This window comes from Salarias fasciatus, chromosome 6 (assembly GCF_902148845.1).
Source record: "Salarias fasciatus chromosome 6, fSalaFa1.1, whole genome shotgun sequence".
In the NCBI taxonomy this organism is placed as follows: domain Eukaryota; kingdom Metazoa; phylum Chordata; class Actinopteri; order Blenniiformes; family Blenniidae; genus Salarias; species Salarias fasciatus.
The window spans coordinates 40,978,999-40,994,625 of record NC_043750.1 but is presented as its reverse complement, the minus strand read 5'-3'; the positions used below and the strand labels follow the sequence as shown (position 1 = coordinate 40,994,625).

The 15,627-nt window shown below is 50.6% G+C and overlaps 3 protein-coding genes across 4 annotated transcripts; 1 reads left to right on the top strand and 2 right to left on the bottom strand.

Moving 5' to 3' along the window:
* Positions 1-1,450: 1,450 nt before the first annotated feature.
* On the top strand, positions 1,451-2,426 carry anapc11 (APC11 anaphase promoting complex subunit 11 homolog (yeast)). 2 transcript variants are annotated; one of them, XM_030094278.1, is made up of 3 exons: positions 1,451-1,629; positions 1,931-2,042; positions 2,192-2,426. In XM_030094278.1, exons 2-3 carry the CDS (start codon positions 1,934-1,936, stop codon positions 2,335-2,337), a joined length of 255 nt encoding a protein of 84 aa, XP_029950138.1. In that variant the 5' UTR covers positions 1,451-1,629; positions 1,931-1,933; the 3' UTR covers positions 2,338-2,426. The 2 variants fall into 2 exon arrangements, with proteins under 2 accessions (XP_029950138.1, XP_029950137.1); XM_030094277.1 differs by having other exon boundaries at positions 1,451-1,637.
* Positions 2,427-6,287: 3,861 nt separating this feature from the next.
* On the bottom strand, positions 6,288-7,522 carry LOC115390641 (protein phosphatase 1 regulatory subunit 27-like). Its single transcript, XM_030094570.1, has 3 exons — positions 7,294-7,522; positions 7,019-7,169; positions 6,288-6,411 (listed from the first exon to the last, which is right to left on the bottom strand). Exons 1-3 carry the CDS (start codon positions 7,520-7,522, stop codon positions 6,288-6,290), a joined length of 504 nt encoding a protein of 167 aa, XP_029950430.1.
* A 6,445-nt stretch (positions 7,523-13,967) lies between these two features.
* On the bottom strand, positions 13,968-14,868 carry LOC115390630 (protein phosphatase 1 regulatory subunit 27-like). The gene is made up of 3 exons (XM_030094551.1): positions 14,587-14,868; positions 14,312-14,462; positions 13,968-14,109 (listed from the first exon to the last, which is right to left on the bottom strand). Exons 1-3 carry the CDS (start codon positions 14,813-14,815, stop codon positions 13,986-13,988), a joined length of 504 nt encoding a protein of 167 aa, XP_029950411.1. The 5' UTR covers positions 14,816-14,868; the 3' UTR covers positions 13,968-13,985.
* Positions 14,869-15,627: the final 759 nt, after the last annotated feature.

Below are 15,627 nucleotides of genomic sequence, written 5' to 3'. Positions count from 1 at the left end.
ACCGGGGGGGGGGGGGGGGGGGGGGGGGGGGGGGGGGGGCAGCTGGGGGGCGCGGACGACTCAGTAAATAATATGGTAAACTACTGGAATTAATTAATTGTCTTCGCTTATAAGTACAACAACTATTTAGAAAAAATTGTGAAAGTTATACCTTTTCTTCTGTCCCATTTGTACTGCTGGTGCAGTGGCGCTGGCGCCCCTGATGGACAGCGCCCTTAGCATCTGCCTATACTGCCTATAGCCTACTGCCTGTGCCACGGGCCGTGCTCTGCGACAGGTGTCAATCTCAGAGCGTCCGCTGTCCATGGTGCTGAAATCTCTGATAAAAACTCACTGGCTAAATCTGTACCATCTTTGATACAGCTTAAATATAAAATGAACATGGTCTAAAATTACACAATCTATTCAGATAGATATGGACACAGCTATCTATGTCTTTTGGAATTCACGTATATTAGAAAAAAAATAGACTCGGTGGTCTCTTATAGTTGAGAGAAACACAAGGCACATTCAAACAGGCAGGTGTTTAAGACCACAGCATTCTGATAAAGATAATGTTTTTGAAGGTTTCACTGACTCACCAGTGGCTCCGATGTTAGGTTTTGGGTAGTACCGCTAGCGGCTAGCATAGTGTTTAGCATACTGTTTAACTTCCCTCCAAAGAGTTCAGATCAAGTGCAAAAGAAAAAACTGGTTCATGCCGCACAGCCAATCAGCGCTGGCTTACAGCTCTGATGCATTCATGGACAGTCGTAATGTAAGAATTGGCTAATTGGAGCCCACAATCATATGGTATACCTTCTGGCACACACTGCACATTTTATTATAATAATTTATTTATGAGTAAATGTGAACACATCACATGAAACGGGGCCCTGTGACCCTGTGGGCCCTGGGGTGACCGCCCCCTTGCCCCCACTCTGACTCTGCTACAGGGTATCAGTGAGAGCGGCTGTTCAGGCCTCTCAGACTTATTAGGCTGTCATTACACTAACTTTTTAATGTTTGTTTTATTTGATTGCAGGATATAAATGAGGGAGACTATTTAAGATCATACTTCATTCATTCATAAACTTTTGTTTTGTTTTATATCATACTGTTTTGTAGTGCATCGGGTTTTTTGTATAATAAAATTAAAATAAACTAAACTATTATATATTTCTAATTATCTAGTTATTATTACTAATTGAGAAATTCTGAGTAATGTGTTCTTGTGGGATTTTTTTTGATGAATACATTTCTTTCGATGTGGAATAATTCAAATCTATTCTTTTATTTACTTTGTGTTGCGTTATTAGAATTTAGGAGGGAGCGTTTATGTTCGGGGTGTTATAACCATAGATATCTTATAGAACACTTATCTTATAGAATAAGATATCTATGGTTATAACAGATCTTGGCTGCAGGGGGCGGAGCTCCACACACTCTACCAGAATTACTGCAGCAGAAGAAGAAGCAGAAGCAGCAGGAGCGGCAGAAGAAGAAGAAGCCGCTTCCTCCCGGGGTGCTGCAGAGTTGCCTTCGTTTTGTTGATGAATTTAGTCTTATGATGAGTTTCAGGAGTTACAAGTGAAAAGGAACTCACCGCTGCTGCCGTGGAACAGACGTGAAAAGCCTTTGAGTCAGAAGGTGAGACGGTAAGTCATGAAAGGCTGCGGATGTCGCGCTATCGTTAGCTTCACATGCTAACTGCTGCTACTCTGACGGTGTTGAGAAAAGTTCCTGTGTTTTCAATGTTCTAAGAGTTTCTCAGTCCTCAGAGCGGTGAGGGTCAATGGAGCCGTGTTGTTATTAAAACAGGAAACCTTTATCATCATGCACTGTGTAACGATGTGTGAGGGATTGTTTTCTGCTCTCGGGGGGGAAGGTGACCATCCAGCAGTGGACCCTTGTTGTTGTTGACAGTGTTGTTGTTGTTTCGTGCTCTCAGGAGATGAAGGTGACCATCCAGCAGTGGAACGGCGTGGCGTCCTGGCTGTGGGTGGCCAACGACGAGAACTGCGGGATCTGCAGGATGTCTTTTAACGGCTGCTGTCCAGACTGTGAGTGAACCGTCGGAGCGTTTCTCTTCTCGGTGCTTCATTCACCTCGGAGGACGTGATGGTTTCAGGTCTCCAGACCTGCTGCAGAGGCGGAGACCTAAAACCTGCAGAACCAGGGTCTGAGTCAGTGTGGTTTGTAACCTCTGCAGGTAAAGTCCCCGGGGACGACTGCCCGCTGGTCTGGGGTCAGTGCTCCCACTGCTTCCACATGCACTGCATCCTGAAGTGGCTGAACTCGCAGCAGGTGCAGCAGCAGTGCCCCATGTGTCGCCAGGAGTGGAAGTTTAAAGAGTGAAGCTCGGACTTTTCTCTTCAATGTAGATACCTGTGTTTTTTGTGCCTCCAGACTGGTTTGGAACTGTGTGAATAAATAAACTGAAAACATATCAGCCTCTGTGGTTTTGAAGCTCCTCTGAACACCGAAATCAAATGACCTCAATGTGCATCCAAACATGTGGCCTGAGGACCAGAAGTGAACCCTGAGGACCTGGTGAGGTGACACATGGAGTCGAGGGTTAGGTGTGTGTGTGTGTGTGTGTGTGTGTGTGTGTGTGTGTGTGTGTGTGTGTGTGTGTGTGTGTGTGTGTGTGTGTGTGTGTGTGTGAGAGAGAGAGAGAGTCACTCCTAAACGTGAGCAGTGAGGAGCAGGTTCTCCTCTTGTCCACTGGGGGGCGCCCTGGTCCAGTAGGAGCAGAGGAACCGTCTGATCAGGTGTGGAAACAGGTGAACTTGTGCTTCTTCCAGTCAGATGTCTATAAACTAGTCTCGCTCGATTCTCAGGAGTCTTGAGCTGCATTCAGACTTTTGTACATTCCATCCATCCATCCATCCATCCATCCATCCATCCATCCATCCATCTTCAACCGCTTATCCGGGGCCGGGTCGCGGGGGCAGCAGTCTCAGCAGAGATGCCCAGACTTCCCTGTCCTCAGACTCTTCCTCCAGCTCTTCCGGGAGGATCCAAAGGCGTTCCCAGGCCAGCTGAGAGACATAGTCTCTCCAGCGTGTCCTGGGTCTTCCCAGGGGTGTCCTCCCAGTGGGACATGCCCAGAACACCTCCCAGGGAGGCGTCCAGGAGGCATCCTGAACAGATGCCCGAGCCTCCTCAGCTGGCCCCTCTCGATGTGGAGGAGAACCGGCTCTACTCCGAGTTCCTCCCTGGTGACTGAGCTCCTCCCCCTGTCTCTAAGGGAGTCCAGCCACCCTACGGAGGAAGCTCATTTCAGCTGCTTGTATCCGGGATCTTGTCCTTTTGGTCATGACCCAAAGCTCATGACCATAGGTTAAGGTGGGAACGTAGATTGACCGGTAAATCGAGAGCTTCGCCTTTCGGCTCAGCTCCCTCTTCACCACAACGGACCGATACAACGACTGCATCACTGCAGACGCTGCACCGATCCGCCTGTCAATCTCACGCTCCATCCGTCCCCCACTCGTGAACAAGACCCCAAGATACTTAAATTCCTCCACCTGGGCTAGGGTCTCTCCACCAACCTGGAGAGGGCAAGCCACCTTCTTCCGGTCGAGGGCCATGGCCTCGGATTTGGAGGTGCTGATCCTCATCCCTGTCGCTTCACACTCGGCTGCGAACCGCCCCAGTGCATGCTGAAGGTCCTGGTTCGATGAAGCCAACAGGACAACATCATCTGCAAAAAAGCAGAGATGAAATCCTGTGGTCCCCGAACCAGACCCCCTCCGGCCCCTGGCTGCACCTAGAAATTCTGTCCATAAAAATGATGAACAGAACCGGTGACAAAGGGCAGCCCTGCCGGAGTCCAACATGCACCGGGAACAGGTCCGACTTACTGCCAGCAATGCGGACCAGACTCCTACTCCGGTCATACAGGGAACGGACGGCCCTTAACAAGGGGCCCCGGACTCCGTATTCCCGGAGCACCCCCCACAAGACACCACGAGGGACGCGGTCGAACGCCTTTTCCAAGTCCACAAAACACATGTGGACTGGTTGGGCAAACTCCCACGACCCCTCGAGCACCCTATGGAGGGTGTAGAGCTGGTCCACTGTTCCACGACCAGGACGAAAACCGCATTGTTCCTCCTGAATCCGAGGTTCGACTATCGGTCGGATACTCCTCTCCAGCACCCTGGAATAGACTTTCCCGGGGAGGCTGAGGAGTGTGATCCCCCTATAGTTGGAGCACACCCTCCGGTCCCCCTTTTTAAACAGGGGGACCACCACCCTGGTCTGCCAATCCAGAGGCACCGTCCCCGACTGAAAACGCTATGTTGCAGAGACGTGTCAACCAAGACAGTCCCTGCACATCCAGAGACTTGAGGTACTCAGGGCGAAAATCGTCCACCCCCGGCGCCTTGCCACCGAGGAGCTTACCGACCACCTCGGTGACTTCGGCTTGGGTGATGGACGAGTCCACCTCTGAGACCTCAGCCTCTGCTTCCTCCACGGAAGACGTGGCGACGGGATTGAGGAGATCCTCGAAGTATTCCTTCCACCATCCAACAATATCCCCAGTTGAGGTCAGCAGCTCCCCACCTCCACTGTAAACAGTGTTGGCAGAGACCTGCTTTCCCCTCCTGAGGCGCCGGACGGTTTGCTAGAATTTCTTCGGGCTGACCGATAGTCTTCCTCCATGGCCTCCCCGAACTCCTCCCAGACCCGAGTTTTTGCCTCCACAACCACTCGGGCTGCAGTTCGCTTGGCCTGCCGGTACCTGTCAGCTGCTTCTGGAGTCCCGTGAGCCAACAAGGCTCGATAGGACTCCTTCTTCAGCTTGATGGCAGCCCTTACTTCCGGTGTCCACCACCGGGTTCGGGGGTTGCCACCACGACAGGCACCGGAGACCTTACGACCACAGCTCCAGGCAGCTGCTTCGACAATGGAGGTGGAGAACATGGTCCACTCGGACTCAATGTCTCCAACCTCCCTCGGGACATGAGAGAAGCTCTCCCGGAGGTGGGAGTTGAAAGCCATGCTGACAGAGGGTTCCATCAGATGTTCCCAACAGACCCTCAAAAAACGTTTGGGTCTGCCAAGTCTGTCCGGTTTCCTCCTCCGCCAGCGAATCCAACTCACCACCAGGTGGTGATCGGTCGGCAGCTCTGCCCCTCTCTTCACCCGAGTGTCCAAAACACGCAGCCGGAGGTCAGATGACAAGACAACAAAGTCGATCATCGACCTCCGACCCAGGGTGTCCTGGTGCCAAGTGCACTTATGGACCCCCCTGTGCTCGAACATGGTGTTCGTGATGGACAAACTGTGACTAGCACAGAAGTCCAATAACAGAACACCACTCGGGTTCAGATCAGAGAGGCCATGCGATCCAATCACCCCTTTCCAGGTCTCACTGTCGCTGCCCACGTGGGCGTTGAAGTCTCCCAGTAGAACAATGGACCTGGAGTCAGAAATCCCTTTTTTCTCAAAGTCATTTAAAACTTCGTTTGACTTCGGAATAAAGTTACATGAGTTGGACAAAACTGACGGAACTCTGTTTGGTGGATTATTTATCATCTGTAAAGAAAAAATTAAAGTTTTCTGATCACTGCAGAAAAACAGGGCAAACGTTGAACATTTATTTGTAGTGTTAATATGAAGAAACACAGAAGCAAAAGTAGTTTAATACAAATGTTTAATTTAGAAAAATAGATTCAAAACAGTGAAAATGTTGTACATTCAGAAAAAACAATGAAAACAGTCAGAAAAGAAAGGTGATGCTGTACATGATTTAAAAAAGTGAAAATGCCAAAAAAACAAGCAAACCATACAAAATGTATAAAATGAAGAAGCTGATAAATTTGGCTGATGGCTGAAAATATCTGCAGAGACGAAAACAAAGAGTTTTCTGTTGCTCACAGACGAGCGTTGACGTTTCTCGTTGAACAGAATGGAGTCTGTATGAAAGCTTCAGTTTTCCAGGTTGGCAGAAGCATCGCTGTGGCTGTGAGAGGTTTTTACTCCTGAAGACGTTTCTTCACACTTTGGACTGGAAACAGGAAACTGAGTTCCACAGAGTTCCAGACGCTCAGCAGACTGACTGGAGATGTGATTCAGCAGGTTCTGGAGTTCTGATCCAGATGTTCCAGTTCTGAACCCGCCTGTTCAGCAGCTCCGAGCCAGCAGGGGGAGCAGGAGGTCACCCTGGACCAGGACCAGGCCCAGGACCAGGACCAGGACCGAGACCTGCAGTGGAGCTCAGGCAGCTCCCAGAACCGGGACCGAGGCTTCCACGACCCCGGGGTCGGCACGGTGACCCTCGTCCGTCCCGGGGCTCAGTCGTTGACGGACAGGCCGAAGAGCTGCAGCAACTCCAGGTGGTCGGGCTCGATCAGGTCCGAAGGTTTTTCCCCGCAGTCGTTCTCCAGAGTCGGGTCGGCGCCGAGCGACAGCAGGAAGCTGCAGGAACACACAGGAGGTCATAGGTCAGGTGAGGGAGTCCTCTGTAGTCCAGAACATTTGACAGGTTTCCCTCAGTCCAGGTGAAGACTGACGTCAACTTCCTGCTCCTCAAAGTGAGCAAACACTTGTGGATGAAGCAGCTTCAGCTGAACAGAGAGTGTGTGTGTGTGTGTGTGTGTGTGTGTGTGTGTGTGTGTGTGTGTGTGTGTGTGTGTGTTCTTGTATTTCTATCCTTGTCGGGGCCAAATGTCCCCACAAGGATAGCAAAACGTGGAACGACGTGCCTTGTGGGGACCTTTTTCCGGTCCTAAGTAGGAGAAACAGTGTTTTCTTGACCATGTTGTTGTTACTGAAAAAAGTAAAAGTGCAAAAACATTTCTTTAGGGTTAGGCTTTGTTGTGGTGTGGGTCAGGGTTAGGGTAAGGGTCAGGGTTAGGGGCTAGACATGAATGGGAGTCAATGGACGGTCCCCACAAGGATAGAAATACAAGACTGGGCGTTCGTGTGTGTGTGTGTGTGTGTGTGTGGGTGTGTGTGTGTGTGTGTGTGTCTGTGTCTGTGTGTGTGTGTGTGTGTGTGTGTGTGTGTGCAGTGGCTGGCTCACCGTGCGATGTGTGGGAAGCCGTCGCTGCAGGCCATGTGCAGCGGCGTCCAGCCCTCCTCGTCTCTCTGGTGGATGTCGGCTCCATGTTGGACCAGCAGCTTCACACAGTCCAGATTCCCTGAGAGGACGGCCTCGTGGAGGGCGGCCATGCCTGCAGCAGAGGGGGCAGTGGGGGTCAGTGGGGATCAGTGGGGGTCAGTGGGGGTCAGTGGGGGTCAGTGGGGGTCTGGGGTCCCGCTGGGGGTCAGTGGGGGTCAGTGGGGTGGGTCTCTCACCAGACAGGTAGATGGTGCTCAGGCTGACCCTCCTGGCTCTGATGAAGCGTCCGATCCTCTCCAGCTCGCCCTGTCGAACGTAGTCCTGGAAGACGATGTCGTTGGGGAAGTGCACGCTGCGCAGCTTCTTCAGGGAAGTGGAGTGTTTGCAGGTGAGCGGGACGCCACACTCCTGGGCGTAAGGTTGGATTCCCATGGTCTCGGCGGCGGGGCAGTGGTAGAACTTCATCCTGGGTTTGAAGAGTGGTCAGTCCTTGGAGTCTCAGGAGAAAGGTCTCAGTGCTGCGGTGTTGAACGCTTTGCTCAGACGGCCCGACTCCCCACACGCCTCTTTATACCCCCGCTGGGCTATTTTAGGACGTGACGCCTCCCAGAGGCGGCGTGAAATGTGGAAGATGAGCCATGAGCGGGACGTCCCAGCAGCCTGGGAGTCCCAGGAGCCACCTCCACCTCCACCTCCTCTCCAGACCCCAGGAGCTGGGGACAGGCTGCGGGTGAGACGTGCGGCTGAGACGGTGGGGGCGGGGCTGAGACGGGTGAGTAAACACCATGCTGGATGAGAAAAGCAGTTCATGTTGTTCAGGCTGAGCCAGCTGAGGGGTGACCAGCCTGCTGAGCATCTTCTGCTGATGTAAACTCCTCATAAAGGATTGTGTCCTCATGGTCATGAAGGATCATGAGCTGTAGTGGAGCCAGAGTGGGGGCAAGGGGGCAGTCGCCCCTGCACCCACAAGGTCACCAGAAGGTATATGAATATGATTGTGGGCTCCAATTTGCCAATTCTTACATTACGACTGTCTATGAATGCATCAGAGCTGTAAGCCAGCACTGATTGGCTGTGCAGCGTTAATGAGTTTTTTCTTTGCACTTGATCTGAACTCTTTGGAGGGAAGTTAAACAGTATGCTGAACACTATGCTAGCCGGTAGCGGTACTACCCAAAACTAACATCGGAGTCACTGGTGAGTCAGTGAAACCTTCAAAAATATTATCTTTATCAGAATGCTGTGGTCTTAAACACCTGCCTGTTTGAATGTGCCTTGTGTTGCTCTCAACTATTAGAGACCGCAGAGTCTATTTTTTTTCTAATATCCGTGAATTCCAAAAGATATAGATAGCTGTGTCTATATGTATCTGAATAGATTGTGCAATTTTAGACCAGCTGTGTTCATTTTATATTTAAGCTGTGTCAAAGATGGTACAGATTTAGCCAGTGAGTTTTTATCTGAGTTTTCAGCACCATGGACAGCGGACGCTCTGAGAATGACACCTGTCAGGCTGCAAACGGGTGTGTGTGTGTGGGTGTGTGTGTGTGTGTGTGTGTGTGTGTGTGTGTGTGTGTGTGTGTGTGTGTGTGTGTGTGTGTGTGAGCGCGTGTGTTTGTGTGTGTGTGTGTGTGTGTGTGCGTGCATATGTGTATTTGTTCTTCACAGCAAGCTTGTGAACTGGTTTGTGACTTCATTCTGCTTTCTGAGGCATACAGGTTTGCTTGGCTCAGTAAAAGTGAGCATTAGTGTGTTGTTTCATGGTAGCATGATGGATTGTTTGAATGGTAAAAAAAACTATCATAAGGGCCCATCAAGAATGCTCCGCCCCCTCTGTACTGAGACCCACGCTCTGCCTCTGATCATGAGAGTGTGTAACCAGGGTCTCCATCCGGAGAAAACATCATGAGGGTGTGGTGGGGGCCGTGGTTGACCTCAGGTGCAGTCCGTGGAGAGGAGTGTGGGGAGGGATCATTCAGTTCACCTGTGGGTGATACTGATTGTCTCCTCCTGCTCTCCCGGGGCTTCAGAGAGGGCAGCGCCAGAAGAGTTGGGCAACCCGAGGGAGGAGTTTCATACAAGGACAGAGGCTGTGTCTGAATGTCCACACTGTTCCCTATAGAGGGCACTACATAGTGAAGACGCCATTTGTAGGGGTGTCCGAATGTCCAGATGGCAAAAATGAAGGGCACTAGAAATTTCCCAAAATGCATCTCGAAAAGTAGTAAGCATGGATAAGCCCTAGACGGATCAATATTAGCCATCGTGCATTGCGAATCTCCAGCAAAATGGCAGAAGTGCAGCAGCGCGAGCCGGGAGCCGGACCTATTTTTATATATTCTTCAATGATTGCAACGATGGTAAGGAAAGTGAAAAGCACAGTAAGAGCATGTTTTAAAAAAATTTTACAAATGTTTTTTGTGTCGTGGAATTATGTCTTCACTAGCCCTTTGTCTGGTTACCATGGTACCGGCTGCGGGTCACGTGATCAGCCTGAGGGAAAAAGTAGGGAGCTGCGTGTCCGAATCGCCAACGGATTCAGGGCTCTATAACGTCCACTATGTGGTCCAGCACTATGTAGTGATAGAGGAGTCAGGGCATAGTGTGGACATTCAGACACAGCCAGAGACTCTCATGAATGGGCTGATGCAGACGTCAGATGACAGTCTCCAGGACTTTTGCAGGTGTGAGGCCCCGCCCCCTCAGCCTCACGCCCACCAGGCCCCGCCCCCTCGGCCTGACAGACGTGAGGCTCCTTCAGATCAGACTGATCCAAACGTTTTAAGTCACCCAGCAGAAAGTGGAAGAGACACCAAGAGCCGTAAACAGGACGTCCTCATCAAATCATGTCTCCATGAGGCCCGAGGACAGCTGGAGGGGGGAGGGGGGGGGGAAGGGTGCCAGTAGTGAGCTGAGATGTGCACGTGCTGCTGTGTGTGAGTGTGTGTGGACTGCTCAAGTGAGCAGCTGGAATCTGGCTTCACTCCTCAGGGATTGAAACTTGAACCTCAGCAATGAGGAGCAGGTTCTCCTCTTGTCCACTGGGGGGCGCCCTGGTCCAGTAGGAGCAGAGGAACCATCTAATCAGGTGTGGAAACAGGTGAACTTGTGCTTCTTCCAGTCAGATGTCTATAAACTAGTCTCGCTCGATTCTCAGGAGTCTTCAGCTGCATTCAGACTTTTCTGCATTCCAGGATTCAGAAATCCCTTTTTTCTCACATTCATTAAAACTCACCTTAACTTAACTCAACTTTATTTATGTAGCACTTTAAAGACAACTACAGCTGGCACAAAGTGTTGCACAAAGTCACAAAATATATAAGGTCAAGTGCAAGAGTAAAATACAGTAAGAACAAAGAAAACCAAAACAAACAACAACAAAAAAAGACATTCAAATAAACATTAAAAAAACAAGGGCAGAGTCTCAGGCTGAGTTAAGAGCCAGTGAATAAAAATGTGTTTTAAGATGATTCTTAAAAATGGACAGTGAGGGGGCCTGTCTGATGCGCAGTGGCAGCTCATTCCACAGCTTGGGGGCCACAACAGAAAAAGCTCTGTCCCCTCTGAGCCTACTTTTGGACCTCGGCACCTCCAGGAGCAGCTGATCAGCTGATCTGAGGCACCGAGCAGGAGTGTAGAGGTGTAGCAGCTCAGAGAGGTAAGGCGGGGCGAGACCATTCAGGGATTTAAAAACAAATAAAAGAACTTTAAAATGGTCTTTAAAGCTGTGTTCACACCGAACGCGATTTCCGCGATTTTGCGTCAAAATACAATTGAAAACAAATGGGAACGCGCATTCCAGCCATGACGAGGCGCGACACGTCAGATGCGTTTTCGCGGTGCGTCGGTGGGTTGATGCATCGCTTCGCGATGTTGCGACGGGTCGCGATTTCGCGTCCGACGCTGAAGTTGGGAAATCTGAACTTTGCGTCGCGATTTTGCGGCAAACCAATCAGAGAGCGCCTCTATGGTGACGTAGGTCAAGGAGCGGGGACCGGTGAAAGCAACACTCATCCGGGCGCAGCTCCTGGAGCAAATAGTGAAACTCGCCAAACTCTGACCGTCTGTGGATAATATCGTGCACCCAGGCACGGCGTACTGTCCGCCGACAACGTCGTTGTCTGGCTTTATTAACCAAATAAAGCCAAGCCACCCGCTCAACAGGGTTAGCCATGATGCTAAGCTAACACAGGAAATACGGCCGGAAGCCCCACCTTCCCACCAGACGCGACGCGTTTGACGCGTTCAGTGTGAACGCAGCTTTTGGCCCCGCGTTGTACAGGGTCGGACCTCAGAATTAACGCACGTTCAGCTTCTTGCTTTGACGCAATTTTTGACGCAAAATCGCGTTAGTGTGAATGCAGCATAAAGTGTACTGGTAGCCAGTGGAGGGAGGCCAGGATGGGAGTGATGTGTCCCTCTTACTGCTCCAGTTAGTAGCCGAGCTGCAGCATTTTGGACCAACTGGAGACGAGCGAGGGACGACTGGCTGATTCCAACATAAAGTGCATGACAGTAATCTAGGCCAGATGTAATAAAGACATGGATTACTGTCTCAAAGTGCTGATGTGCAAGAATAGATTTCACTCTGGCCAACTTCCTGAGGTGGAAGAAGCTCGACTTAACCACTGCGCTTATCTGTGAGTCTAGTTTAAAATCACTGTCCATTTTAAACCCCAGATTTACAACAGTCGCCTTCACATGTGGAATCAGAGGGCCCAAGTCAGCAGGTGGAGGTTCACAGGACCAAACACGTCACTTCTGTTTTCCTCTCATTACACTTTAGAAAGTTTAGGGCCATCCAGGCTTTAATGTCCTCCAGGCACCGTAGTAGAGGTGTTAATGAGAAGGCTTCTTTCTTTGTGAATGGGACATATAACTGGCGGTCGTCCGCATAGCAATGAAAGGAGATGCCATGCTTTCTCAGGATGGACCACAGTGGTAATAGATAGAGAGAGAAAAGCAGTGGCCCCAAGACTGAGCCCTGTGGAACCCCATAAGACAGAGGAGTGGAGGAGGATTCAGAGGTGGCCAGACACATAGCTCTGTCTGTCAGGTAGGACCTGAACCACTGCAGTACAGGACCACTGATGCCAACCAGGTGCTGCAGGTGGGATAGTAAGATGTTGTGGTCCACGGTGTCAAATGCAGCAGTCAGGTCCAGCAGAACCAGAACCGCATAGTCACCAGAGTCATTTACGAGGAGGATGTCATGAAAAACTAGGGATATCCCGATCAGGTTTTTTTGCCACCGAGTCCGAGTCCGAGTTCTATCATTTTGAGTATCTGCCGATTCCGAGTCCCGATCTGATTCTTTTCTAATATAGTAAATAAAAAAACTAAAAAACTTATGAGAAGTTCTCCTTTTTTATTTCATTTCCGTTAATTCAAAACAACACAGGTCTCTCTGTAATTACATCTTTCTGTAGCACGGAAAACCTAAACACATCTCATTTAGCCCATTAAAGCCGGGCACGCATTCCTGCTTCAGTGTGCAGCAGTGGCCAGAAACGTTCAATACAAAGTTAGGAGGCAGTGCAGCAACACCATCTGGACCCGGAAACAGGATCAGTTATGCATATGCGCGAGTTTGATGCATTTCATTGCCCAAGAAACAGCTGATTAGCGCAAAGAAGAAGAAAAAAGAGCCGGCGTCAATGGTAGAACTGTGCAACAGCGCTTCCAGGTTTAATGACAGAATTGCGCAACAACGCCACTACTGTAAATGTGTCCGGCTTCAATGGGTTAAAAAGGAAATTAAAGAAAAAACTAAACATATGTATCCAACCGAGTCCAAATCGAGAGCAAACTTCTGATCCCGAGCGAGTCCATAATCACGTGATCGGGACATCCTATTAAAAACCCTTAAAATCACTGACTTGGTGCTGTGTAGGGGTTTAAACCCGGACTGGAAGACCTCTGAGATGTTATGATTGTCCAGGTGGTTTTTCAGCTGCAGTTAGACAACCTTCTCCAGTATATTTGAAATAAAGAGCAGCTTGGAGATGGGCCTAAAATGATCCAGCACAGCCTGATCCAGGCCAGGTTTCTTTAGAAGGGGTTGTACCACTGCATGTTTAAAACCGCTAAAACTGTTTGACTTCAGAATAAATAAAGTTACACGAGATGGACAAAATGAAGGAACTCCGTGCTTGGTGGATTAGTTCTCAGCTGTAAAGGAAACAAGCAAAGTTTTCTCATTATTGTAGAAAAACAGGGCAAAAGTTGAACATTTATTTGTAGTGTTAATATGAAGAAACACAGAAGCAGAAGTAGTTTAATACAAATGTTTAATTTAGAAAAATAGAGGCAAAACAGTGAAAATGTTGTACATTCAGAAAAACAATGAAAACAGTCAGAAAAGAAAGGTGATGCTGTACATGATTTAAAAAAGTGAAAATGCCAAAAAACAAGCAAACCATACAAAATGTATAAAATGAAGAAGCTGATAAATTTGGCTGTTGGCTGAAAATATCTGCAGAGACGAAAACAAAGAGTTTTCTGTTGCTCACAGACGAGCGTTGACGTTTCTCGTTGAACAGAATGGAGTCTGTATGAAAGCTTCAGTTTTCCAGGTTGGCAGAAGCATCGCTGTGGCTGTGAGAGGTTTTTACTCCTGAAGACGTTTCTTCACACTTTGGACTGGAAACAGGAAACTGAGTTCCACAGAGTTCCAGACGCTCAGCAGACTGACTGGAGATGTGATCCAGCAGGTTCTGGAGTTCTGATCCAGATGTTCCAGTTCTGAACCCGCCTGTTCAGCAGCTCCGAGCCAGCAGGGGGAGCAGGAGGTCACCCTGGACCAGGACCAGGACCAGGACCAGGACCAGGACCGAGACCTGCAGTGGAGCTCAGGCAGCTCCCAGAACCGGGACCGAGACTTCCACGACCCCGGGGTCGGCACGGTGACCCTCGTCCGGCCCGGGGCTCAGTCGTTGACGGACAGGCCGAAGAGCTGCAGCAGCTCCAGGTGGTCGGGCTCGATCAGGTCCGAAGGTTTTTCCCCGCAGTCGTTCTCCAGAGTCGGGTCGGCACCGAGCGACAGCAGGAAGCTGTAGGAACACACAGGAGGTCAGAGGTCAGATGAGGGAGTCCTCTGTAATCCAGAACATTTGACAGGTTTCCCTCCGTCCAGGTGAAGACTGACGTCAACTTCCTGCTCCTCAAAGTGAGCAAACACTTGTGGAAGAAGCAGCTTCAGCTGAGCAGAGAGTGTGTGTGTGTGTGTGTGTGTGTGCGCGGTGGCTGGCTCACCGTGCGATGTGTGGGAAGCCGTCGCTGCAGGCCATGTGCAGCGGCGTCCAGCCCTCCTCGTCTCTCTGGTGGATGTCGGCTCCATGTTGGACCAGCAGCTTCACACAGTCCAGATTCCCTGAGAGGACGGCCTCGTGGAGGGCGGCCATGCCTGCAGCAGAGGGGGCAGTGGGGGTCAGTGGGGATCAGTGGGGGTCAGTGGGGGTCAGTGGGGGGCAGTGGGGGTCTGGGGTCCCGCTGGGGGTCAGTGGGGGTCAGTGGGGTGGGTCTCTCACCAGACAGGTAGATGGTGCTCAGGCTGACCCTCCTGGCTCTGATGAAGCGTCCGATCCTCTCCAGCTCGCCCTGTCGAACGTAGTCCTGGAAGACGATGTCGTTGGGGAAGTGCACGCTGCGCAGCTTCTTCAGGGAAGTGGAGTGTTTGCAGGTGAGCGGGACGCCACACTCCTGGGCGTAAGGTTGGATTCCCATGGTCTCGGCGGCGGGGCAGTGGTAGAACTTCATCCTGGGTTTGAAGAGTGGTCAGTCCTTGGAGTCTCAGGAGGAAGGTCTCAGTGCTGCGGTGTTGAACGCTTTGCTCAGACGGCCCGACTCCCCACACGCCTCTTTATACCCCCTCTGGGCTATTTTAGGACGTGACGCCTCCCAGAGGCGGCGTGAAATGTGGAAGATGAGCCATGAGCGGGACGTCCCGGCAGCCTGGGAGTCCCAGGAGCCACCTCCACCTCCACCTCCTCTCCAGACCCCAGGAGCTGGGGACAGGCTGCGGGTGAGACGTGCGGCTGAGACGGTGGGGGCGGGGCTGAGACGGGTGAGTAAACAGCATGCTGGATGAGAAAAGCAGTTCATGTTGTTCAGGCTGAGCCAGCTGAGGGGTGACCAGCCTGCTGAGCCTCTTCTGCTGATGTAAACTCCTCATAAAGGATTGTGTCCTCATTTTCATGACGGATCATGAGCTGTCGTGGAGCCAGAGTGGGGGCAAGGGGGCAGTCGCCCCTACACCCACAAGTTCACAGGGCCCCGTTTCATGTGATGTGTTCACATTTAATCGGAAATAAAGTATTATAATAAAATGTGCAGTGTGTGCCAGAAGGTATACCATATGACTGTGGGCTCCAATTTGCCAATTCTTACATTACGACTGTCCATGAATTCATCAGAGCTGTAAGCCAGCGCTGATTGGCTGTGCAGCGATAATGAGTTTTTTTCTTTGCACTTGATCTGAACTCTTTGGAGGGAAGTTAAACAGCATGCTAAACACTATGCTAGCCGCTAGCGGTACTACCCAAAACCTAACATCGGAGTCACTGGTGAGT